At 42.0% G+C, this 27,614-nt stretch overlaps 3 pseudogenes and 1 gene segment (V, D, J or C); 3 read left to right on the top strand and 1 right to left on the bottom strand.

Annotated features, from left to right (window-relative positions):
* The first annotated feature begins 334 nt into the window (after positions 1 to 334).
* On the top strand, positions 335 to 1,411 carry LOC146978155 (Ig kappa-b4 chain C region pseudogene; annotated as a pseudogene). Its single transcript, XR_015037048.1, has 2 exons — positions 335 to 366; positions 1,049 to 1,411. The product of XR_015037048.1 is annotated as an Ig kappa-b4 chain C region pseudogene (transcript).
* Positions 1,412 to 7,690: 6,279 nt separating this feature from the next.
* The window catches only part of LOC146978156 (Ig kappa-b4 chain C region pseudogene), a 92,912-nt pseudogene continuing 72,988 nt past the window's right edge, over positions 7,691 to 27,614 (top strand). The window contains exon 1 of the transcript XR_015037050.1: positions 7,691 to 7,707. The product of XR_015037050.1 is annotated as an Ig kappa-b4 chain C region pseudogene (transcript). The remainder of the gene's footprint in view (positions 7,708 to 27,614) is intronic.
* Positions 10,000 to 10,663, bottom strand: LOC146978157 (immunoglobulin kappa variable 2-29-like). The segment is given in 2 exon segments: positions 10,000 to 10,322; positions 10,536 to 10,663. Coding segments are annotated over 2 exon segments (363 nt in total).
* Positions 19,257 to 19,938, top strand: LOC146978158 (Ig kappa-b4 chain C region pseudogene; annotated as a pseudogene). The gene is made up of 2 exons (XR_015036999.1): positions 19,257 to 19,314; positions 19,445 to 19,938. The product of XR_015036999.1 is annotated as an Ig kappa-b4 chain C region pseudogene (transcript).

The raw sequence follows: 27,614 nt of genomic DNA on the forward strand, positions 1-27,614 counted from the left end.
TCTTCATGAAATTTTATTTAATTTAATTTGTTAAATCCTAAAATGGCAAAGAGAAGCACATACTTGACTTTTCGTGATTTTTTGAAAAGTGAAAAATTTCAGTTTTAGGATCCAAAAAGATTTATTCTTTAAAAAAAAACAAAATTATGACTTCAAATTTTGCAACATAAAGAGGATAAACAATTAAAAAACAGATATAAAACATTTATGTTAAAGTTTCATGATAAAATATTGTAGATAAGAGTAGTTCAGTGTGACAGAGTCAGAGAGCCGTGTCTCTACAGTGAGAGGTTTTTGTACGACGGCTCAATGACTTTGTATCACTGTGGTGGACTTTTGGTGGAGGAACCAGACTGGAGCTTGGAAGTAAGTTTCTGCAAAAATACTAAAAAGATTTTTTTTCTTTTTTTAGTTTTTAGCATATAAAATCTTTTATTTTATTAACTATATTTTTCATATTTGTGTTTTTATTTCTCCTTCTTAATCGTAGTTAAACATAGGGCCTTTCTTGTCGCATGCCTGTCATGATTGAATTGAAGTTGAACTGTAGAAATGGTCAAACGTCATTTGTTTTTAAATATATTGTATATTTAATATATTGTTTCGTAGTAGTAGTAGTACTAGTTTTTGAAATCCTTTTGAAACCTGTGATTCACTGTTTCCATTGTTCATTTAAATCATTTTAAGAGTTTGTTCAATGAGGAGTATTTTCCACTCGAGGAACATTTGATGGTTGTCAGATTATTTGATAAATCTGTTTGTGTTGCACCTGAAAATCAAACTCACGGAAAATGTATGATATGTATGTAAGCTTCATGTATTCTAGAGCAGTTTGATATGTTTCAGGTCAAACTGTATGATGATTGTCTCTGTGCTGATGTGCATGAGAGGCTTCTTGAAGGGAAGTGAAACAATGTGTGAGTGAGTGACTGGTGGAGCAGAAAAAACATCTGACAGAAACTCCTTAAAGGACAAAACCAGCTCTCACACAGTAAAGGTGTCCAAGTGGCTGCTGTTGGATTGACAGTTTATGGTCTGTGTCTCCTAGGTGATACCCGTCCCACCCTGACGGTGCTGCCCCCCTCCAGTGAGGAGCTGCAGCAGCAGGGGAAGGCCACGCTCATGTGCCTGGCCAACAAGGGCTTCCCCTCAGACTGGAGTCTGGTCTGGAAGGTGGACGGCAGCAGCAGCAGCAGCTGGGAGGAGAGCAGGAGCCCCGTGGTGCTGGGGAAGGACGGCCTCTACAGCTGGAGCAGCACCCTGAGGCTCCCTGCAGACCAGTGGAGGAAGCTGGGCTCTGTGACCTGTGAGGCCACCCAGGGCTCCCAGACTCTGGTCTCAGAGACACTGAGGAGAGACCAGTGTCCCCAGTCCTGAGCTGACTCACTGGGACTCTACTACTGGTTTTACACTGTTCTCTCTAACACTCTCTTGTTCTTTCATGATCATGTTCTGTCTTTCTCTCTGATGTGATTGACAGTTTTCTTTCATGTAATTTCAATATTTCCAGAGAATAAAGATCTGTTCATCAAATTTTGATTCAGTCTTTGGTTTTTATAACATCATAAGATGATGATTCTTTGTCAGTGCTATGAAATAACACTTCATCGATCCCTCCATACACCAAACTTTAAAAAACCATTCACATTTAGAACCTACAAATGACTTTTTCTTCATACGTTTAATATTTTTCAATAATACACTGGTAGCCATGATTGGTAAATTCGACTAGTCAACTTCTCTGTTGTTTGACTGACAGAAATTTAATATATTTTGGGGACACACAAATATAAAGTCAAGTATCATCCGCATAGAGTAATATTTAGTCTGCACTTTCCTAGCTCTCCCTCTGTTTCTCTTTATGACAGGGCCATGATAAAGTTCAACTCTGCTATTTTCTTCAATATTTTATGAAAATTAGACATTTTTACTGTAATGCCATCTGTACAAAAAGTATTTAATTTGATGGATATTTGGAGTAAAATTTGGAAGTTCTTATGTCTTGAATATTTAGTTGTAGCATTGTTTTTGCAATAAATTCATTTAGTTTGGGTTTAGTTGACTTTTTTTTATTGCATTGATTGACCTACTGAATGTGTTTGATAAAAAAATTAATTGGAAATCTTATCAACTCAAAAAGAGACATTTGATTAAACATTACTGATTTGATAAAATTACCTCATATTGAAAATTTAGTGATTTTTACAACGTTAGAATATGTTGAAGTTTTTAGTTTCAGTGCAGCTGTTAAATCAGATCAGTTCCTCTGCAGCGTAGGGAGGTTTTTGTACGACGTTGTATCACTGTGTGAACGGGAGGGTTTCATCCTGTTGACAGTAATAAACTCCTGCGTCTTCAGCCTGAACTCCACTGATGGTCAGAGTGAAGTCAGTGTCACTGGATTTACTTCCACTGAAACGTTCAGGGACTCCAGAGTAACGGGTTACATCATTATAAATCAGGAGTTTAGTTGTTTCTCCAGGTTTGTGGAGGTACCACTGTAGATCAGTACCAACATATGCACTGGCTTTACACCTGAGAGAAACAGTCTGACCTAGAACAACAGACTGAGCTGCAGGAGTCTGAGTCAGGATGATTTCTCCTGATGAACCTGAAAAACATCAACAAGAGGAGAAGAGTTATTGAGACAAATCCATCTTGGAAAAAGATCAACATCCAAACAGAAGAGGATCATGTCTTTAACGTGGAGAATAGATGGAAGAAGGTCAATGCTGCTGGTTTCAGTGTTCCTCCATCATAGCAGAACATCATTGTGGTGAACCTGGTTCCATCCTGAAGCAAAGTTTTCAGTAGAGAGTCTCACCCTGAACAAGGAGCCCCAGGGTGGCCAGCAGTAGAGTCACAGACATCATCATTGAGCTGCTGTGGTGTCAGTGGCTGTGAAAGGCCTGGACACACACTGATCAACACTGGCCTCTTAACGGCTGGGAGCAGAGAGGAAGGACACATATGCAAACACACAGAGTCACTCAACTGGAGCTGTCCTCAACACATCATGCTGTGTCCTCCTCACTGCTGGAACAACTGACTCATTCATTCATCCTCATTGATTAAAACTCTGGATATGGTTTCATATAAGAAATTTTAAAGTGCAGCCACTGATACTGTTGACTTATATATAAACAGCACATGTCCCTCTTATTTTGTCTCACAGTGTTAATCAGTCATCACCATTACACATTTTTTTTCTAACTTGCTTAATGTTCATCTGCTATAACCATATTTACTCCAGGCATTCCACAAGGCGCCATCCTTGGTCCCCTCTAGTTTATATTTTATTTGTTGCTATGATCCATTTTCCTACCAGTAATAAATATTTGATCAGAGCATCTCAGACATTAGATACCAAAGATCCTCCTAAAACTGTTGATCAGCCGACTGTGTTTGATGTTCAGTTTAATCCTCTGGTTACACTTTTGAATGTGTCATGTACAGTTTGTGTTGTGTTTCAGACACATTATGTTTATGACACAGCCAGTGTTTCTGCCACAGAAAACACTTGTGACATTGCTGATGTGAGGCTTCAGTGTGCAGAGACTTTAACATAGTCTGTGGACATTGATGTTTCCTTGATATTGAATCAGGTTTTTTTCTTTGCTTTCTTTGTTTTTTTTATGCTCCTGCAGGCGCCAGTGGCAGGCACCTTGCACTTTGCACTTTACAAAGTATGCATTTTTTTAATATGTACTGTACTTTTCCTATGTGACCGTCAGCCTATGGGGGCAAATTGTCCATTTTTATTTTATCTATTGTATCTGTTTATTGATTGTTTATTTTGGTTGTCTATTGTATTATTGTCTTAAATGTTTATTTTTGAGCTCTCGCAAACCCTTTTCCAATGTGGTCTCCTTCCACAAATGGCAGATAAACTGACTCTGACTCTGACTCTGAGGTGACGTTACTGGAGCTAACTCTGCAGGACTCTGTAGGTAGACTGATGGAGACATTGTGAACAGTGTGTGTGTGTGTATGTGTGTGTGTGTGTGTGTGTGTGTGTGTGTGTGTGTGCGTGCGTGCGTGCGTGTGTGTGTGTGTGTGTGTGTGTGTGCCTGTGCCTGTGCCTGTGCCTGTGTGTATGAAAATGAAAATATCTAAGCGGTGGATGTGATGTAGGTGTGTGTGTGTGTCCTCAGTGAACTGTATCAGTCTCTGCAGTATCTTCCAGCTGCAGCAGTCAGTTCAGTTTCTGTTCATTTTAACTGAGGGAGGTTTTTGTACGACGAACACCCACTTGCTGTTGATGTAGTGAGCACTCTGACAGTAGTAAACTGCTGCATCTTCAGCTTGGACTCCACTGATGCTCAGAGCGAAGTCAGAGTTTGATCCACTGCCTGTAAAACGACCTGGAATCGCTGATGCTCGAGTGGAAGCAGTGTAAATGAGGAGTTTAGGTTTTTCTCCATCTCTCTGTTGGTACCAGGCTAAAAAGTTGTTGTTATAAACATCCTGACTGGTTCTACATCTGATGGTGACTGAGCCTCCTACAGCAGATCTCACTGCTCCAGGCTGAGTCACTGTGACCTGACCTCTGGACTCTGAGGACACAGAGACAGAAAGATAAAACAGAGTCATGGTTTTGTGGGCTTCATTTCAGAGGGACAGATGTTGATAGAGGAGTTGGATTCTCTGGACTTTACCTGTGAAGCAGCAGCAGAGGAGAGTCCAGATGAGGACGGAGACCAAAGTCATGTTTTTGATGAGGAGGATTTCTGTGTCTTGTGTTGTCATGAAGGACAGCTGTCAGTCACCAGTCTTCAACTCTCAGGACTATAAACTCTCCCAGAGCACTGGAGCATGGTGCTGCAACATTGTTCAGCATTTAATCCTTTGGAAGTTGTTCAGTCTAGGTTAACTGGACTTGGGTGAATACTGAACTCCCTCCCAGAGAAACATCAGGGTCAGGGACAGGAACAGACTAGACAAGCTCATCAAGAAAGGTAGCTGTGTGATGGGGAGGGGGAGCAGAGCTGGTGGTGGCTGTGGTTAAGTGGAGGAAAGTGCATCCTGTGTGACCCCCAACACCCTCTACACAAGACTCTCATAGGTCAGAGGAGCAGTAGCAGGCTCATCCCCCTGACCTGCAGAATAGAAAGATTCAGGAAATCCTTCATTCATACTGCCATCAAAATGCACAATGCCTTTTGTTATGTTATACAAGTTTTATTTTTTATATCATTTATATCATATCATATCATTGTTATGTAAGCTGTTGGAGGATCTGAATTTGATCTGAGTATTTTCTAATCTATTCTATATATTTATGTATATAAGTGTGTGTGTGTGTGTGTGTGTGTGTGTGTCCTCAGTGAACTGTATCAGTCTCTGCAGTATCTTCCAGCTGCAGCAGTCAGTTCAGTTTCTGTTCACTTTGACTGAGGGAGGTTTTTGTACGACGCTTTTTCACTGTGTGAACACGCCAAATGGTAGCATTAAATCCCCCAGCACCCACTGGCTGTTGATATAGTGTTGACTATATGACTGACAGTAGTAAACTGCTGCATCTTCAGCCTGGACTCCACTGATACTCAGAGTGAAGTCAGAGTTTGATCCACTGCCTGTAAAACGACCTGGAATCCCTGATGCTCGAGTGGAAGCCAGATAAATGAGGAGTTTAGGTTTTTCTCCATCTCTCTGTTGGTACCAGGCTAAAAAGTGCCCGTTGCTGTCAGCATAAACATCCTGACTGACTCTACAGTTGATGGTGACCGAGCCTCCTAAAGCAGATCTCACTGCTCCAGTCTGAGTCACTGTGACCTGACCTCTGGACTCTGAGGACACAGAGACAGAAAGATAAAACAGAGTCATGGTTTTGTGGGCTTCATTTCAGAGGGACAGATGTTGATAGAGGAGTTGGATTCTCTGGACTTTACCTGTGAAGCAGCAGCAGAGGAGAGTCCAGATGAGGACGGAGACCAAAGTCATGTTTTTGATGAGGAGGATTTCTGTGTCTTGTGTTGTCATGAAGGACAGCTGTCAGTCATCCAGTCTTCAACTCTCAGGACTATAAACTCTCCCAGAGCACTGGAGCATGGTGCTGCTGATGCAAAGTGGCTCTCTATGGAAATGCTCTGACTGACTCCAACAGGGACTGGGATCAATCTGATCATCCTGATTATCAATGGATCAATAACTTCATCAGAGTATTGATCAGAAAGTGCTAATTATTATTTGTAATGCTTCTTAGGTTTTATGTGTTTGCACTAATTTTATTCTTAATATATTTTCACATATCTTAAAACAGTTTTGTAAAATGTGGATTTTTTTCATTTAAGGGACTAGTTTCGGAATTCTTCACCCTAAATTTTCCATGAGCCTCAGCACGCGTGAAATTCTTGGACCGGCGCAAGACGGATGAAAGTGAAAACATTTGCCAAGAATGTTTTCATTAATCAAGAATGAAAGTCGAAGGTTCGAAGGTGATCAGATCAGTGGCGGCCGGTCAATAGGGGGCGCTAGGGCGCCGCCCCCATCAAAATTTCAGGAAAAAAGTGTAGACACAGTAAACATAAATATAATAAAAAGTAATTACCATATCTGTTCAGTGTTCACTCATACAATGGGTTTTACTTTGAAATTCGTAAGCCTTTCCATTCCATATTGGGTTTATTCTGGGTTGTTTCATACATTTCAATAGCGAGGGGCGCCGGCCTAATGAGTGTGTATGTGGGCTCTTAAACTTTTGGCTTCCATGTGACTTCATGCTGGTCTCTAATTGGTCACTTCAAGATTCTCCTCCGGGCGCAGCTCTCTGCGCCCGTGGCCAATCAGCGCGTTTGGGTCATTTTTTCATCCAATCGGATTGATTCATGATACCTGACCTGTCAATCAAAGTCACTCCCCTGGCAGCGGCGACGTGCCTGTCACTCAAACAGCTACAGCGCACCCGCGTGCACCGTTAATATAATACATACATGGCGTGCACACGGAGCAGACAGAAAACAACAACAAGACAGGAGACAATGGCGGCCGCAGCAAAAGAAAAATCTGTTGTTTCAGGTTATGTTCAGAGTTTCATCCTAAAATCGGCTATAAAGGCGCCGCTGTTTCACTATTTAGCCTAACTAATTTTCAGCTGCGTCACCTTTACTTTGAAAGTCCAGTGGGGCTAGATCAGAACGGAGCGTTTGTACGGAGGGAGAGATCAGCTGATCCGCTGCTGACTGCTGTTTACTGCTGGATGTGAAGTTAGCAATGCTCTTTATTTATCTTATTTATCTGACGCCCCCCCAATTTATTTTAGCACCAGCCGCCACTGGATCAGATTCTGTCATCTTTCCGACCATAAATGGCGATCCGCCAGCGTTATTCCCTTGACCCGCCGGCATCCAGGAAACCGAAAGTAGTAAATGCTGGGCGACTCGACCTATAAATAATAATATCAAAATAATTAAAAAGACAAAAAAATATATTTATCGAAAATGGACCCATTAACAAGTGTGACTTATGTAGATATGAGACTCTTTTATAACCAAAAGCAAACTCCTCAGGGTCTCTTTAAATTTAACAGATATTAAAAATTTACAATTATACTGTTGTAATTTGTCACATCAGCTGCCAAAACGTTCGTTTGTTTGTTTCAGAGTCAGAGAGCCGTGTCTCTACAGTGAGAGGTTTTTGTACGACGGCTCAATGACTTTGTATCACTGTGGCTCACGTTCGGTGGAGGAACCAGACTGGATGTTGGAAGTAAGTGAATATTTCTTCATGAAATTTAATTTAATTTAACTTGTTAAATCCTAAAATGGCAAAGAGAAGCACATACTTGGCTTTTGTGATTTTTTGAAAAGTGAAAAAAATTCAGTTTTAGGATCCAAAAATATTTATTCTTTAAAGAAAAAAAAAATCTGATGACTTCAAATTTTGCAACATAAAGAGGATAAACGATAAAGAAACAGATACAAAAAATTTACGTTAAAGTTTTATGATAAAATCTTGTAGATGAGAGTAGTTCAGTGTGACAGAGTCAGAGAGCCGTGTCTCTACAGTGAGAGGTTTTTGTACGACGGCTCAATGAGTTTGTATCACTGTGGTGGACTTTTGGTGGAGGAACCAGACTGGATGTTGGAAGTAAGTTTCTGAAAAAATATTTAAAATATCTTTTTTTTTTTTTTAGTTTTTAGCGAATAAAATATTTATTTTATTAACTATATTTTTCATATTTGTGTTTTTATTTCTCCTTCTAAATCATGGAGTTAAATGTAGGGCCTCTTTTCTGAAGTTTTCTTGTCGCATGCCAGCCATGATCGAATTGAAGTTGAACTGTAGAAATAGTCAAACATAATTTGTTGTTAAATATGTTGTATGTTTAATATATTGTTTAGTAGTAGTAGTAGTACTAGTTTTTAAAATCCATTGATCCCTGCGATTCACTGTTTCCATTGTTCATTTGAGTCATTTTAAGAGTTTATCCAATGAGAAGTATTTTCCACTCGAGGAACATTTGATCATTGTCATATTATTTGATGAATCTGTTTGTGTTGCACCTGAGAACCAAACTCACGAAAAATGTATGATTGTTTCCTAAATGAGCTTCATATATTTCTAGTGTAGTTTGATGTGTTTCAGGTCAAACTGTATGATGATTGTCTCTGTGCTGATGTGCATGAGAGGCTTCTTGAAGGGAAGTGAAATAATGTGTGAGTGAGTGACTGGTGGAGCAGAAAAACATCTGACAGAAACTCCTTAAAGGACAAAACCAGCTCTCACACAGTAAAGGTGTCCAAGTGGCTGCTGTTGGATTGACAGTTTATGGTCTGTGTCTCCTAGGTGATACCCGTCCCACCCTGACGGTGCTGCCCCCCTCCAGTGAGGAGCTGCAGCAGCAGGGGAAGGCCACGCTCATGTGCCTGGCCAACAAGGGCTTCCCCTCAGACTGGAGTCTGGTCTGGAAGGTGGACGGCAGCAGCAGCAGCAGCTGGGAGGAGAGCAGGAGCCCCGGGGTGCTGGGGAAGGACGGCCTCTACAGCTGGAGCAGCACCCTGAGGCTCCCTGCAGACCAGTGGAGGAAGCTGGGCTCTGTGACCTGTGAGGCCACCCAGGGCTGCCAGCCTCTGGTCTCAGAGACACTGAGGAGAGACCAGTGTCCTTAGTCCTGAGCTGACTCACTGGGACTCTACTACTGGTTTTACTCTGTTCTCTCTAACACTCTCCATTCTTTCATTATCATGTTCTGTCTTTCTCTCTGATGTGTTTGAAAGTTTTCTATCATGTAATTTCACTATTTCCAGAAAATAAAGTTCTGTTCATCAAATAAATTTTGATTCTGTCGCTTTTTATACTATCATAAGATGATGATGCTTTGTCAGTGACATGAAAAAACACTTGATCAATGTCTCCACTGAACAAAGAATTTGTGAGATACAAATGTAAATGTTTTTTTCTAGAAGTTTTTTTCTTAAACTTGTATTATTTTTCAATTAATACATTGGCAGCCTTGATTTGAAAACTGGGCTAGTCCTATTTGTTTGACAGACAGAATTTTACAATGTCTCTGTATCCTTTGGGGATTCACAAAGTCAAGTATCATCAGCATAGGGTGATATTATCCACTAAGTCTTCACTCACTCTGCAGCTGTTTCTCTTTTTAACAGAACCATCATATTATTCAACTGTGCTATCTTTTTCAATATTTAATGAAGAACATTTTTAAAGTTTAAGTGTATTGTCATTTCTCAATACACATTATTTTATTTGATGGATATTCAGAGTTCAATTTGGAAGTTCTTCAGTCTTGCATATTTTGTTAATATATTGTTGTTAGCATCCTAAAAAATCTTAACTCAAAAGGGGCCATTTGATTGAACTGTTTTGACAAAATTACTTCTTAAATACTGTTTTAAAAACATAAATGAATTCCTTTGTTAATTAGTATATTTAATAAATATAGTATTCCTTTAAGGGAAAACTTTCTAGTCAAACCATAGTGTCAGTGCAGCTGTTTAGTCAGATCAGTTCCTGCGTAGCTGAGGGAGGTTTTTGTACGACGTTGTATCACTGTGTGAACGGGAAGGTTTCATCCTGTTGACAGTAATAAACTCCTGCATCTTCAGCCTGAACTCCACTGATGGTCAGAGTGTAGTCAGTGTCACTAGATCTACTTCCACTGAAACGTTCTGGGACTCCAGAGTAACGGGTTGTATCATCACGAATCAGGAGTTTAGGAGCTTCTCCAGGTTTCTGAAGGTACCACTGTAGGTCATAAGCAACACTTGAACTGGCTTTACATCTGAGAGAAACAGTCTGACCTAGAACAACAGACTGAGATCCAGGAGTCTGAGTCAGGATGATTTCTCCTGATGAACCTGAAAAACATGAACAAGAGGAGAAGAATTACTGAGACAAATCCATCTTGGAGAAAGATCAACATCCAAACAGAAGAGGATAATTTCTTTAACTTGGAGAATAGATGGAAGAGGGTCAATGCTGCTGGTTTCAGTGTTTCTCCATCATAGCAGAACATCATTGTGGTGAACCTGGTTCCATCCTGAAGCAAAGTTTTCAGCAGAGAGTCTCACCCTGAACAAGGAGCCCCAGGGTGGCCAGCAGTAGAGTCACAGACATCATCATTGAGCTGCTGTGGTGTCAGTGGCTGTGAAAGGCCTGGACACACACTGATCAACACTGGCCTCTTAACGGCTGGGAGCAGAGAGGAAGGACACATATGCAAACACACAGAGTCACTCAACTGGAGCTGTCCTCAACACATCATGCTGTGTCCTCCTCACTGCTGGAACAACTCACTCATTCAATCATCCTCACTGATTAAAACGCTGGATATGGTTTCATATAAGACATTTTAAAGTGCAGCCACTGATACTGTTGACTTATATATAAACAGCACATGTCCCTCTTATTTTGTCTCACAGTGTTCACCTGTCCTGTAATTTTTTTCTCTCACTTGCTTAATGTTCATCACCTATAAAGAAATTTACTCCTGGCGTTCCACAAGGCGCCATCTTTAGTCCCCTCACGTTTATATTTTTTTTGTTGCTATGATCCATTTTTCCAACAGTAATAAATATTTGATCAGAACATCTCAGACATTAGATACCAAAGTTTCTCCTGAAAATGTTGATCAGCGAATTGTGTTCAAAGTTCAATTTAATCATCTAACAACACTTTTGAATGTGTCATGTACAGTTTGTGTTGTGTTTCAGACAAATTATGTTTACAACAAAGCCAGTGTTTCTGCCACAGAAAACACTTGTGACATTCCAGATGTGAGGCTTCAGTGTGCAGAGATTTCAACACAGTCTGTGGACATTGATGTTTCCTTAAAGGGATAGTTCAACATTTTTGGCAAACTGGCCCATTGCCTTAATCCCTGTAGTCATAGCAGAAGGTTTGTTACCTTTATTTGTCGGTGAGAACAGCCGAGCCGAACGGCGAGCCGCTCAGAGCTAAGCTAAGCTAATGGGATTTCTTGGTTTCCCTCATCAAACTCATCAAATACACAATCCAACAACTCCAATACGCTCTCATGGACAAGTTGTGACCTGCACATCCACCACGCTATGAGATAATAACAGAACATTACCAGACAGAGTTGTTTTAGAGGTAATTTTTTCAGCAAGCAGTCTCTGTATTTACCTTGAAAACAACTCTGTCTCATAACGTTCCGTTATCATATTGTGGCATAGTGTGGACATCAGTGGAGCCGATTGTGCTGACGTAGTTGTGATGTTAATGGTCTGACTAAGCTTCACTGGTATTGTGTGTGTGTGTGTGCGTGTGTGTGTGTGTGTGTGTGTGTGTGTGTGTCAGTGAACTGTATCAGTCTCTGCAGTATCTTCCAGCTGCAGCAGTCAGTTCAGTTTCTGTTCAGTTTGACTGAGGGAGGTTTTTGTACGACGCTTTTTCACTGTGTGAACAAAAGCTGACTGTTGATATTGTGTACACTCTGACAGTAGTAAACTGCTGCATCTTCAGCCTGGACTCCACTGATGCTCAGAGTGAAGTCAGAGTTTGATCCACTGCCTGTAAAACGACCTGGAATCCCTGATGCTCGAGTGGAAGTGTACTTGATGAGGAGTTTAGGTTTTTCTCCATCTCCCTGTTGGTACCAGTGTAAATCGCTCGTGCTAGCAACAGCTGGACTGACTCTACATCTGATGGTGACTGAGCCTCCTACAGCAGATCTCACTGCTCCAGGCTGAGTCAGTGTGACCTGACCTCTGGACTCTGAGGACACAGAGACAGAAAGATAAAACAGAGTCATGGTTTTGTGGGCTTCATTTCAGAGGGACAGATGTTGATAGAGGAGTTGGATTCTCTGGACTTTAGCTGTGAAGCAGCAGCAGAGGAGAGTCCAGATGAGGACGGAGACCAAAGTCATGTTTTTGATGAGGAGGATTTCTGTGTCTTGTGTTGTCATGAAGGACAGCTGTCAGTCATCCAGTCTTCAACTCTCAGGACTATAAACTCTCCCAGAGCACTGGAGCATGGTGCTGCTGATGCAAAGTGGCTCTCTATGGAAATGCTCTGACTGACTCCACCAGGGACTGGGATCAATCTGATCATCCTGATTATCAATGGATCAATCAGTTGATGAGTATATTGACCAGAAAGTGCTTTTTTAATGCTGTTTAGGTTTTATCTGCTTGAGCTTCTTTAATTCCTATTATATTTTCTCATGTCTTAAAACATTTTTGAAAGTGTAGATTTTTCTTAAAATGAACAAATATTAAAAATTGATGATACGTATTGTCCTTTTTGTACTGTGTTGTTGTCATTTCTCACATCTGCTGCCAAAACATTACAGACAGACTAATTATGGTGAGTTTGTTTGTTTCAGAGTCAGAGAGCCGTGTCTCCACAGTGAGAGGTTTTTGTACGACGACTCAATGACTTTGTATCACTGTGGTACACGTTCGGTGGAGGAACCAGACTGGATATTGGAAGTAAGCGAATATTTCTTTAATATAATTTGTTAAATCCTAAAATGGCAAAGAAAAGTACATACTTGGCTTTTTGTGATTTTTTTGAAAAGTGAAAAAATTTCAGTTTTAGGATCCAAAAATATTATTCTTTAAAAAAAAAATCTGATGACTTCAAATTTTTCAACATAAAAAGGATAAACGATAAAGAAAAAGATACAAAACATTTTTGTTAAAGTTTCATGATAAAATCTTGTAGATAAGAGTAGTTCAGTGTGACAGAGTCAGAGAGCCGTGTTTATACAGTGAGAGGTTTTTGTACGACGGCTCAATGACTTTGTATCACTGTGGTGGACTTTTGGTGGAGGAACCAGACTGGATGTTGGAAGTAAGTTTCTGCAAAAATACTAAAAAGATTTTTTTCTTTTTTTAGTTTTTAGCAAATAAAATCTTTTATTTTATTAACTATATTTTTTATTATTTGTGTTTTTATTTCTCCTTCTTAATCGTGGAGTTAAACGTAGGGCCTTTCTTGTTTCATGCCTGCCATGACTGAATTGAAGTTTAACTGTAGAAATGGTCAAACGTCATTTGTTTTTTAATATATCGTACATTTAATTTATTGTTTCGTAGTAGTAGTAGTAGTAGTAGCAGTGGCGGCTGGTGCTAAAATAAATTGGGGGGGCGTCAGATAAATAAGATAAATAAAGAGCATTGCTAACTTCACATCCAGCAGTAAACAGCAGTCAGCAGCGGATCAGCTGATCTCTCCCTCCGTACAAACGCTCCGTTCTGATCTAGCCCCACTGGACTTTCAAAGTAAAGGTGACGCAGCTGAAAATTAGTTAGGCTAAATAGTGAAACAGCGGCGCCTTTATAGCCGATTTTAGGATGAAACTCTGAACATAACCTGAAACAACAGATTTTTCTTTTGCTGCGGCCGCCATTGTCTCCTGTCTTGTTGTTGTTTTCTGTCTGCTCCGTGTGCACGCCATGTATGTATTATATTAACGGTGCACGCGGGTGCGCTGTAGCTGTTTGAGTGACAGGCACGTCGCCGCTGCCAGGGGAGTGACTTTGATTGACAGGTCAGGTATCATGAATCAATCCGATTGGATGAAAAAATGACCCAAACGCGCTGATTGGCCACGGGCGCAGAGAGCTGCGCCCGGAGGAGAATCTTGAAGTGACCAATTAGAGACCAGCATGAAGTCACATGGAAGCCAAAAGTTTAAGAGCCCACATACACACTCATTAGGCCGGCGCCCCTCGCTATTGAAATGTATGAAACAACCCAGAATAAACCCAATATGGAATGGAAAGGCTTACGAATTTCAAAGTAAAACCCATTGTATGAGTGAACACTGAACAGATATGGTAATTACTTTTTATTATATTTATGTTTACTGTGTCTACACTTTTTTCCTGAAATTTTGATGGGGGCGGCGCCCTAGCGCCCCCTATTGACCGGCCGCCACTGAGTAGTAGTACTAGTTTTTGAAATCCTTTTGAAACCTGTGATTCACTGTTTCCATTGTTCATTTAAATAATTTTAAGACTTTGCTCAATGTGGAGTATTTTCCACTCGAGGAACATTTGATCGTTGTCAGATTATTTGATAAATCTGTATGTGTTTCACCTGAAAATCAAACTCACAGAAAATGTATGATTGTTTCCCAATGAGCTTTTTGTATTTTTAGAGTAGTTTGATATGTTTCAGGTCAAACTGTATGATGATTGTCTCTGTGCTGATGTGCATGAGAGGCTTCTTGAAGGGAAGTGAAACAATGTGTGAGTGAGTGACTGGTGGAGCAGAGTAAAGGTGTCCAAGTGGCTGCTGTTGGATTGACAGTTTATGGTCTGTGTCTCCTAGGTGATACCCGTCCCACCCTGACGGTGCTGCCCCCCTCCAGTGAGGAGCTGCAGCAGCAGGGGAAGGCCACGCTCATGTGCCTGGCCAACAAGGGCTTCCCCTCAGACTGGAGTCTGGTCTGGAAGGTGGACGGCAGCAGCAGCAGCAGCTGGGAGGAGAGCAGGAGCCCCGTGGTGCTGGGGAAGGACGGCCTCTACAGCTGGAGCAGCACCCTGAGGCTCCCTGCAGACCAGTGGAGGAAGCTGGGCTCTGTGACCTGTGAGGCCACCCAGGGCTCCCAGACTCTGGTCTCAGAGACACTGAGGAGAGACCAGTGTCCCCAGTCCTGAGCTGACTCACTGGGACTCTACTACTGGTTTTACTCTGTTCTCTCTAACACACTCTCTTGTTCTTTCATTACCATGTTCTGTCTTTCTCTCTGATGTGTTTGACAGTTTTCTTTCATGTTTATAATTTCACTATTTCCAAAAAATAAAGATCTGTTCATCAAATAAAATTTGATTCTATCTTTGGTTTTTATAACATCATAAGATGGTGATGTTTTGTCAGTGTCATGAAACAACACTTGATCAATGTCTTCACTGAGTTATATACACAAAACATTTGTGGGATCCAAATGCAAATGTTTTTTTATATCTTTTTTCTAATACTTTTAATATTTTTCAATTAATACATTGGTAGCCTTGATTTGAAAGCAGGACGAGTCAACTTCTCTGTTGTTTGAAAGACAGAAGCTTGATATGTCTCTGTATCCTTTGGGGATACACAAATATAAAGTCAAGTATCATCTACATAGAGTGATATCCACTAAGTCTGCACTCATTCTGAAGACTGTTTAAATTATGGATGTTGTGTCATATAAATACTTTAAAGTGCAGCCACTGATACTGTGACTCATGTATATTAACATATGAACAGAACATGTTCCTCTTGTCTCAGTGTTATTACGTCATCGCTCCTCTGATGATATTTTTCTCACTTGCTTAATGTTCATTTGCTATGATCAAATTTACTCCCGGAGTTCCACAGGGCGCCATCTTTAGTCTCCTCCAGAGGTGTATAAAGTACTTGAAAAAAATAACTAAGTAAAAGTAGAATTACCATAACAAAAAACGACTTTGGTAAAAGTAAAAGTCACGCATAAGAAAATTACTTGAGTAAAAGTCTTAAAGTAGCTCACATTAAATGTACTTAAGTATCAAAAGTATCTTGTGAAAAAATATACTCAAGTATCAAAAGTACAAGTACAAGTACAATGTATTTAGCATAAAAAGAAGCAAAACAACCACTTGTTTTGCTTGTGTGTTGTTTTATTTCACTTTCAGGTGAATAGATGTGGAATGATAAAACCAAAAAACACCTGAGCAAACATGTAGAGTGAGTGAATCAAGTGTCTGTGTCTGCCTGAGAATATAAAGCAGGCGTCTGTCTGTGTACCGTATATGATCATTAGTGGCCCGGGCCTTTAATATGCTCAATCAACTTGGAGCCAAGGCGTTTATAAGAACCAGGCCGGTATTTGCAACAGGCACGCATGCAGTGGAGCGCGGTAAAAACGAAACTTATCAATCGGCGCATGAGAGTGATCGATCCTGTTAGGCATAGAGGATCTTTGGAGCCGTCTGCGGCCACAGCTCTCCGCAGCAGCAGCAGCAGCAGCAGCAGCAGGTCGTGGACTCGTGGTGACAGAGACTGTGTGAATGCTTCACTATCGCAGATTCAAATACTAGCCTAGTAATCGCCCGGGCATTTAATTGAACGGGCTTTCACTGAATGAGGTCGGACCCTCGACGGCTTTTAGAGCACATGCGCATATTTGCACGCAGGCGATTATTTGGTCATATAGCCTACAGGTAATTATATTTCTATTTTAATTTGTAACGAGTAACGAGGTGGCAAACGTAAATGTAACGGAGTAAAAGTATATTTTTTAACTTTTAAATGTAGTGAAGTAAAAGTAAAAGTCCTGATTAAAAAAAGAACTCCAGTAAAGTACAAATCCTCAAAAAAACTACTTAAGTAGTGTAACGAAGTACATCTACTTCGTTACTATACACCTCTGGTCTCCTCTAGTTTATATTTTAATTGTTGCTATGATTCATTTAAATATTTGATCAGAAACTCTCAGACATTCGATACCAAAGTTCCTCCTAAAACTGTTGATGAGCTGATTGTGTTCAAAGTTAAGTTTAATCATTTGACAACACTTTTATCTGTGTCATGTGCAGTTTGTGTTGTGTTTGAGACACATTATGTTTTTGACAGTGCCAGTGATGCTGCCACAGAAAACCCTTGTCCCACTGTAGATATGAGGTTTCAGTGTGCAGAGACTTTAACACAATCTATGGACATTGATACTGAATACTGAATCGGGTGCATGTGTGGATGTCCGTTGAGCCAACTATGCTGGATGTAGTTGTGATGTTAATGGTATGATTGGGCTTCTTCTCTGGAACTGTGTGTGTGTGTGTCCCCAGTGAACTGTATCAGTCTCTGCAGTATCTTCCAGCTGCAGCAGTCGGTTCAGTTTCTGTTCACTTTGACTGAGGGAGGTTTTTGTACGACGCTTTTTCACTGTGTGAACACATACTTGCTGTTGATATAGTGATAACTCTGACAGTAGTAAACTGCTGCATCTTCAGCCTGGACTCCACTGATGCTCAGAGTGAAGTCAGTGTTTGATCCACTGCCTGTAAAACGACCTGGAATCCCTGATGCTCGATTGGAAGTGTAGTAAATGAGGAGTTTAGGTTTTTCTCCATCTTTCTGTTGGTACCAGTGGAAAGAGCTCGCAGCAGGACTGACACTACATCTGATGGTGACTGAGCCTCCTACAGCAGATCTCACTGCTCCAGGCTGAGTCACTGTGACCTGACCTCTGGACTCTGAGGACACAGAGACAGAAAGATAAAACAGAGTCATGGTTTTGTGGGCTTCATTTCAGAGGGACAGATGTTGATAGAGGAGTTGGATTCTCTGGACTTTACCTGTGAAGCAGCAGCAGAGGAGAGTCCAGATGAGGACGGAGACCAAAGTCATGTTTTTGATGAGGAGGATTTCTGTGTCTTGTGTTGTCATGAAGGACAGCTGTCAGTCATCCAGTCTTCAACTCTCAGGACTATAAACTCTCCCAGAGCACTGGAGCATGGTGCTGCTGATGCAAAGTGGCTCTCTATGGAAATGCTCTGACTGACTCCAACAGGGACTGGGATCAATCTGATCATGCTGATTATCAATGGATCAATCAGTTGATGAGTATATTGATCAGGAAGTGCTTTTTTAAAATGATGTTTAGGTTTTATTTGCTTGAGCTTCTTTAATACTTTTTCATGTCTTAAGACATTTTTGAAAATGTTGATTTTTCTTAAAATGAACAAATATTAAAAATTGACGATACATATTTTCCTTTTTATACTGTGTTGTTGTTATTTCTCACATCAGCTGCCAAAACGTTACAAACAGACTAATTATGGTGAGTTTGTTTGTTTCAGAGTCAGAGAGCCGTGTCTCCACAGTGAGAGGTTTTTGTACGACGACTCAATGAGTTTGTATCACTGTGGTACACGTTCGGTGGAGGAACCAGACTGGATATTGGAAGTAAGTGAATATTTCTTCATGAAATTTTATTTAATTTAATTTGTTAAATCCTAAAATGGCAAAGAGAAGCACATACTTGGCTTTTTGTGATTTTTTGAAAAGTGAAAAAATTTCAGTTTTAGGATCCAAAAATATTTATTCTTTTTTTTTTTTTTAATCTGATGACAAATGTTGCAACATAAAGAGGATAAACGATAAAGAAACAGATACAAAACATTTATGTTAAAGTTTCATGATAAAATCTTGTAGATTAGAGTAGTTCAGTGTGACAGAGTCAGTGTCTCTACAGTGAGAGGTTTTTGTACGACGGCTCAATGACTTTGTATCACTGTGGTGGACTTTTGGTGGAGGAACCAGACTGGATGTTGGAAGTAAGTTTCTGCAAAATTACTAAAAAGATTTCTTCCCTTTTTTAGTTTTTAGCAAATAAAATATTTTATTTTATTAACTATATTTTTCATATTTGTGTTTTTATTTCTCCTTCTTAATCATGGAGTTAAATGTAGGGCCTCTTTTCTGAAGTTTTCTTGTCACATGCCTGCCATGATTGAATTGAAGTTGAACTGTAGAAATGGTCAAACATCATTTGTTTTTTAATATATTGTATATTTAATATATTGTTTCGTAGTAGTAGTAGTAGTAGTAGTAGTAGTTTTTGAAATCCTTTTGAAACCTGTGATTCACTGTTTCCATTGTTCATTTAAATCATTTTAAGAGTTTGTTCAATGAGGAGTATTTTCCACTCGAGAAACATTTGATCGTTGTCAGATTATTTGATAAATGTTTGTGTTGCACCTGAAAACCAAACTCACGGAAAATGTATGATTGTTTCCTAAATGAGCTTCATGTATTTCTAGAGTAGTTTGATATGTTTCAGGTCAAACTGTATGATGATTGTCTCTGTGCTGATGTACATGAGAGGCTTCTTGAAGGGAAGTGAAACAATGTGTGAGTGAGTGACTGGTGGAGCAGAAAAACATCTGACAGAAACTCCTTAAAGGACAAAACCAGCTCTCACACAGTAAAGGTGTCCAAGTGGCTGCTGTTGGATTGACAGTTTATGGTCTGTGTCTCCTAGGTGATACCCGTCCCACCCTGACGGTGCTGCCCCCCTCCAGTGAGGAGCTGCAGCAGCAGGGGAAGGCCACGCTCATGTGCCTGGCCAACAAGGGCTTCCCCTCAGACTGGAGTCTGGTCTGGAAGGTGGACGGCAGCAGCAGCAGCAGCTGGGAGGAGAGCAGGAGCCCCGGGGTGCTGGGGAAGGACGGCCTCTACAGCTGGAGCAGCACCCTGAGGCTCCCTGCAGACCAGTGGAGGAAGCTGGGCTCTGTGACCTGTGAGGCCACCCAGGGCTCCCAGACTCTGGTCTCAGAGACACTGAGGAGAGACCAGTGTCCCCAGTCCTGAGCTGACTCACTGGGACTCTACTACTGGTTTTACTCTGTTCTCTCTAACACTCTCTTGTTCTTTCATCATCATGTTCTGTCTTTCTCTCTGATGTGTTTGACAGTTTTCTTTCATGTTTGTAATTTCACTATTTCCAGAAAATAAAGATCTGTTCATCAAATAAAATTTGATTCTATCTTTGGTTTTTATAACATCATAAGATGGTGATGTTTTGTCAGTGTCATGAAACAACACTTGATCGATGTCTTCACTGAGTTATATACACAAAACATTTGTGGGATCCAAATGTGAATGTTTTTTAATATCTTTTGTCTCATACTTTTAATATTTTTCAATTAATACATTGGTAGCCTTGATTTGAAAGCAGGGCGAGTCAACTTCTCTGTTGCTTGAAAGACTGAAACTTGATATGTCTCTGTATCCTTTGGGGATACAGAAATATAAAGTCAAGTATCATCTGCATAGAGTAATATCCACTAAGTCTGCACTCATTCTGAAGACTGTTTAAATTATGGATGTTGTGTCATATAAAGATTTTAAAGTGCAGCCACTGATACTGTCAACTCATGTACTGTATATTAACATATGAACAGCACATGTTCCTCTTGTCTCAGTGTTATTACGCAATCGCTTGACTGATGATTTTTTTTCTCACTTGCTTAATATCTGCTATGATCAAATTTATTCCCGGAGTTCCACATCTTTAGTCTCCTCTAGTTTATATTTCAATTGTTGCTATGATTAATTTTTCTACAAATTTTGATCAGAAACTCTCAGACATTCGATACCAAAGTTCCTCCTAAAACTGTTGATTAGCTGATTGTGTCCAAAGTTCAGTTTAATCATCTTGCAGCACTTTTATCTGTGTCATGTGCAGTTTGTGTTTCACACACAATTGTGTTTTTGACAGTCCTAGTGATTTTGTCACAGAAAACACTTGTGACACGTTAGATATGAGGTTCCATCGTGCAGAGACTTTAACATAGTCTGGACATTTATACTGAATACTGAATCAGGTGCATGTGTGGGTGTCCGTTGAGCCAACTATGCTGGATGTAGATGTGATGTTACAGTAATGGTCTGACTGGGCTTCTTCGCTGGAAGTATGTGTGTGTGTGTGTGTGTGTGTGTCCTCAGTGAACTGTATCAGTCTCTGCAGTATCTTCCAGCTGCAGCAGCTAGTTCAGTTTCTGTTCACTTTGACTGAGGGAGGTTTTTGTACGACGCTTTTTCACTGTGTGAACACATACTGACTGTTGATGACATGAAAACTCTGACAGTAGTAAACTGCTGCATCTTCAGCCTGGACTCCACTGATGCTCAGAGTGAAGTCAGAGTTTGATCCACTGCCTGTAAAATGACCTGGAATCCCTGATGCTCGAGTGGAAGCGTATCTAATGAGGAGTTTAGGTTTTTCTCCATCTCTCTGTTGGTACCAGGCTAAACGGTTGTTGCTGTAAACATCCTGACTGACTCTACAGTTGATGGTGACTGAGCCTCCTACAGCAGATCTCACTGCTCCAGGCTGAGTCACTGTGACCTGACCTCTGGACTCTGAGGACACAGAGACAGAAAGATAAAACAGAGTCATGGTTTTGTGGGCTTCATTTCAGAGGGACAGATGTTGATAGAGGAGTTGGATTCTCTGGACTTTACCTGAGAAGCAGCAGCAGAGGAGAGTCCAGATGAGGACGGAGACCAAAGTCATGTTTTTGATGAGGAGGATTTCTGTGTCTTGTGTTGTCATGAAGGACAGCTGTCAGTCATCCAGTCTTCAACTCTCAGGACTATAAACTCTCCCAGAGCACTGGAGCATGGTGCTGCTGATGCAAAGTGGCTCTCTATGGAAATGCTCTGACTGACTCCAACAGGGACTGGGATCAATCTGATCATCCTGACTATCAATGGATCAATCACGTGATGAGTGTTGCACACTTGGACAAAGTACACTCCAGGCGTGCATGAAGTTTGTGTCTTTCTTTTAATATCTGATAACACAGGAATACAGACACGGTAAGTTACGTGGTCGCTCACTGCGGCGCTCTGTTTACTATATCACATGTACACACTTAACTTAAACCGTAACTTTCTCACACATACTACTTTCACATTCACACACCATTTACTCAGCTGGTCTCTGTAATGTAACTCTTATCACTGTGGAAATATGAGGTGTAATACTGTTCTTGATAATTCACCAACATGCTCACCTGATAACACAGGAATACAGACACGGTAAGTTACGTGGTCGCTCACTGCGGCGCTCTGTTTACTATGGCACATACACGCCTTCCTGGTCCTGAGGACCCCTACCTGGACCCCTGGCTGCCCACAGTGCCTGCACTAATCTCTATTCTCTGCCTCACATTAACACACACACTCTTCCAGTTACATTCATCCACATTCAGACCAACTACTGTGAATAAAATAATGGTGAAATATAAAATACAATAATGGTGAGTATAATAATTAAAATAAATAATAAATGCAGATGGGGGGTGCCCATGTTTCATAAACAACTGTACTTATGGGTCCCACACTCTCCCCTACAAAAATAAATGTCGTCTCGACATTATGAGTTCCCAGAGTCTCGTGTCTTCAACAGGTGAGTTATGGCGGTATCTTATGGGAGTCAGTCTTTAGAGATACGCTCTGTACAGCCACAGTCTTTGACATGACACACATCTCCCTCTTTATGTCATGGGTCAGCAACAGACACCACTGGCCAGGTGACATCTGAAGTGCTACTCCGCCACTTATGCGGGATATGTATCTCTTGACTGAAAGGTTTGGCCCTATTTCTACCCCATAACCCCTTACACAGACCCACATGTACTACTGTATGCCTCACATATGTGTTTTAGTATCTGTTATGTGTTAGTGGTCTGAGCTCTGATATTTCACTTTTTAAATGACAAAAATCACTGTGCCATATTGCATGAATTTTTCATTTTACTTCAGTTTTAACTATGATCATGAACTCTTTTAAATTGTCACAATAAATGAACTTAACCTGTGATTATGAACTTGTGTGTTTTACTGTAAGCATCAATTGTGTCTGTGTGTCACTGATGGTTGACCTAATCTGTTGTATGTGAGTGTCTTGGGTGGATTTCTTTCTCGCGAAGGATACTTTCTTGTGGGAGGTGGCTGAGGCTCGTCTGCTTCATCAGATGACGCCTCCTGCTCAGAGTTCAGCTCCTCTGCTCCATCAGATGACGCGTCTCCTTCTGCCCCTGCCGTTTCTCCTCTCTCCACCACTGGCTCCATCCTGCCGTTCTCATCCTCCTCTGGACTCACATCATTCTCTCCTCCTTGCTCCACTTCTCTGTCTGCTGCTTGTGGCTGGAATTCTTCTGCTTCCACTCTCAGCTGACTTCTGACCTGGTTGGATGATTCTGATGGTCGAGTGGTGATGAATCTCCAGTCACTTTCATCCTCTGAGCTACTGTCAGGGTCTCTGTTCTTCTGTTTCACCTGTCTTTCTTTCCTCTTGTCTGTATGTGACTTCCTCTTCCTCCTTGTTTCCTCTTCTTCCCACTTATCTCTTTCAACTGGCAGGAAGTCACAGGGAAGTAACAAGTTCCTATGCAGAACTCTGGTCCTTCCTGGGCCTGACTCGGGTCGTACTACGTAGACAGGACTATCTTTGTGCTTTCTCTCAGTCACCACATGAACTTCATCCTCCCAATAAGACCTGAGTTTCCCGGGTCCTCCTCTCTCCTTGAAGTTCCGCACTAGCACTCTACTCCCTGGCTGCAGTTCAACTCCATATGTCTTCCGGTCATACTGCTTCTTTGCTCTTTTTTGTTCCTTCTGAGCTGTCTCTGATGCCAGCCGATATGCTTCCTGCATCCGTCTTCTCCATTTATTGGCATACTCACTGTGAGACGTGCTCTGATCACTTGGTGTCAAGCCGAACATTATGTCTACCGGGAGCCGAGGGTTTCTACCATAGAGGAGGTAATATGGGGCGTAACCTGTCGCTTCACTGCGCGTACAGTTATATGCATGTACAACTTTGGCCAAGGAGCTCTTCCAGTCTGATTTGGCTTCTGCTGTCAGGTTTCTAAGCATGGACAGGAGTGTTCGATTAAATCTTTCTGCCTGGCCGTTTCCAGCTGCGTGGTAAGGTGTTGTGCGTGAGCCTTGAATCCCGCAGTATTCTTCCAGCTTGGAAAAGAGCTTGTTCTCGAACTCCTTGCCCTGATCATGGTGTAACCTGGCAGGAAATCCAAACTTGAGCACAAAGTCTCCAAAGATCTTTTCAGCTGCAGTTTTTGCTGACTTGTTGGTACATGCATATGCCTGGGCGAAGCGCGTGAAATGATCTATGATCACTAGGATGTACTCATATCCTCCTTTACAACTTTCCAGATGCAGATAATCTATCGACACCATTTCAAAGGGGTATGTGGTGACCACATTAACCAGCGGCGCTCTGGTCGGCTTGTTTGGTCGCTTCCGCTTCAGACAGCTACACACCTTGGTCACATAATGGTCCACGTCCCTCTGCATATGAGGCCAATAAAATCTGTCACGGATCAAACTGAGTGTCCTCTCCACTCCGAGGTGTCCCATTTCCTCATGCAGCTCCCGGTAGATCAGCTGATGGAACGTCTTTGGCAGCACCAGTTGAGCCCGAGCCACTGACTTTCTGTACAGGATACCATCTTCGTTGACATACAGTTTGTTTCTGTCCCGGATTAGAACAGAGATGTCATCACGTCGGTCTCTTCCTCCCAGACGAGGCCACTGTCCTGTCACGACATATTCTCGCACCTTTCCAATGACTGAATCCTCTTCTTGTGCTTTCTTTAGGGCCTCTGTGGAGATTTCAGCTACTGGGGATGTCACTCGCTCCTGCTCTACATCAGCACATGCTGCAGCGATGGTGCTTGGACACAACCAGGGCTCACGTTCGTAGGACTCAAGCTGAAGTGCCTGTGTGACAGCTGTTATTACCTCTGACTCTGTTTCCTGTGAGCATGTGCGCATGTACTGTTCCATGTCAAGTGGCATGCGTGACAAACCGTCTGCGTCTCCATTCACTTTTCCGGGCCGATATTTAATTGAGAAATTAAAGTCTGCCAGCTCAGCAATCCACCGGTGTGTTGTGGCGTTCAGTTTTGCTGTGGTTAAAACATAAGTTAAAGGATTATTGTCAGTATAGACAATGAAGGAGGGTGCATAATAGAGGTAGTCACGAAACCTTTCACAAATGGCCCACTTCATCGCTAAGAACTCCAACTTGCCCGAATGAAGGTGGTAATTCTTTTCAGGAGCAGTTAGTGTTCTTGACCCATAACCCACTACAACCAGCTTGCCTTGCTGTCTCTGGTACAGTACTGCACCCAGCCCCTCCTGCGAGGCATCACAATGCAGCACAAATGGCTTCTCAAAGTCTGGATAGCCGAGGAGTGGTGGATGCAGCAGGTGTTCTAGCAGCTGACAGATCACTTCCTGGTGTTGTTCTGTCCAGGTGATCCGTCGACCAGAAGGTAGCTGATCTGATTTCTTGTGTTTTCCCTTGTTCTTATTTACACCGGATCCTTGTGTTTTGCTCTGTGATGTGTTTTCAGTGCATAACAACATGTACAACGGCTTGGCAATGCGTGAAAAATTGGGGATATATTGCCGATAATATGATAGGAAGCCCAGCATTTTCCTCAGGTCTCCCACAGTTTCAGGTTTGCGGTCTCTGAGTGCTTGTACTGGCGCTATCTCAGCCGGATCCATGCAGTAGCCGTCTTTGGACACAATCTTTCCCAGGAATTTCACTCTGTCTTTAAACACATCACACTTTTTTGCTGTTAATTTGACTCCATGTGCTTGATAGCGACGCAACACCTCTCTCATATCCAACAGATGATCATCAAAAGTCTTACTGTGGACGAGGTTGTCATCCAGGTATGGCTGAGATGTTTCATCGCGCAAACCTGTGAGGCACTCCTCCATGCTGCGCTGGAACTCCGCTGGAGCCGAGGACAGGCCAAAGGGGATCCTAACCCACTCGTACAAGCCCCAGGGTGTTATGAAGGCTGTAAGTGGTCTGCTGCTCTCCTCCACGAACCCCTGATGGTAGGCCTTGCCCTGGTCCAGTATTGAAAACCATGCACTGCCAGTCAAGCTGTTCAACATATCCTGGACTCGAGGGATGGGGTGGCGGTCAGGAATGGATTTCTGATTCAGCTCACGATAATCCACACAAAGACGTAAACTCCCATCCTTCTTGCGCACGCAGACTATAGGCGATGAGTATGGGGACCGGGATTTTTGAATCCATCCTCTATTCAGTAAGTCCTCCAAATACTGCTTCACCTCCTTGTGGAGTGGCTTGGGCACAGATGTGTAAGTGCGTCTCACTGGAGTTGTGTCACTCAGTCTAATTTTTAACTGCAGAGATGGAATGCAGCCCACATCACTCTCATCTTTTGAAAATGCTGCACATTCTTCTTTTAGCATCAGTCTCACCTTCTCCTGCTGCTCTGGTGTCAGGTGATCAACAGACACTGGGGGATCCCATGAATCATGTGTGCAACTGTGTAACTGTCTATTTTCTTCTTTGTGTTTTTTCAGGAGCACTGGCTGTGTCTGCTGGCTTTTTACTCACATCGGACGTTTTGTCTGTGCCCTCAGTCATGCTGGCTGGTCTCACATCCACTGGGTAAATAGCTTTGACTTGCTGTAACTGTCCCAGCACTGTGCGAGGAGTGAGAATGATGTCATGGTGGCTCTCATTGGTGACAGGTATAGTTACCTTCGACCAGTTTCCCTTCTGCAGGCAGATGATGGTTTCCAGGATGTTCAAGCCCTCTGGCCACCTTGGCACCTCCTCTGGCTGAAAAAGAACTTCCTGCTTTGTGGACAGGGGACCTGTCCTCACACTGCACTTCACCTCCTTAGTCTGTCCAGCGGGGATCACTGTCTTTAGTCTTCCTACTTTAACCACACCCTCTTCGTCATTCTGCTCACTGTTCTGCACTATGTTTATTAACACATTTGCTTTTTTACAGTCAATAGAGAAAGCATCTCTCACTACAGCAGGTGTAACTTCTGGATGCTGCTTCATTCCATTCATCACCAGATGCTCGATCACATTGTAGCCGATGATCGGTGGCTCTGCTACTCCTGGTTCATTAGAGACAAGCACTGGCACGAGCAGCTCTGGTTGTGGACTCTGACTTGATCCAAGCTTGAACTTCATTTCGGCCCAGCCAGAAAATGGTATGACTGTTTGATTCGCTGCTTTTCCAACAAGCGTCTCCTCTTCACCCAGGAGTTCATTGAGGCTGCGTAGCTGGATGTGTGGGAGGCAGGATTTTCTCCATCTGTCGTTGATAATTGTGACCTGTGAGCCTGTGTCCCACAACGCTTGTGTTGCTACTCCCTCGAACAAGCAATCCACCATACACTTCTTCCCGATGAGAGCTTTCAGCTTGGCTTGGCGATGTAACGAGAGATGACTAGCATAGGTAGCACCCACAATCTGTCCAGTCTCCTCACTTCCCTCAAACTCTGCCTCCAGCTGCCTGATTCTCTCGCGTAGAAGCTCATGCACCTTGTCATCTGGTTCCGCTTGGCTTGTAGTGGACGGGTTCGATGTTGCAACAGTCTGTATTGTAGCTTTAATGTTGCCTGGTTTCACTGTTAGCCTCTTTTGTTCTCTACAGCCCCTTGAGAAGTGCCCCGACTGTCCACACTTAAAACAGTGTTCACACTGGTCACTTGTTCCTTGCTCCTGACATGCTTTACATCCTCTCTTAACAGTCATTCTTATTTGGCGTGTGGGCCCTTGTGTCATGCTTTTTCTTAATTCAGCCATTTCTTCTCTTAGCTGC

This window comes from Trachurus japonicus, chromosome 11 (assembly GCF_045865225.1).
Source record: "Trachurus japonicus isolate A0001 chromosome 11, Traja_1.0".
Classification (NCBI taxonomy): domain Eukaryota; kingdom Metazoa; phylum Chordata; class Actinopteri; order Carangiformes; family Carangidae; genus Trachurus; species Trachurus japonicus.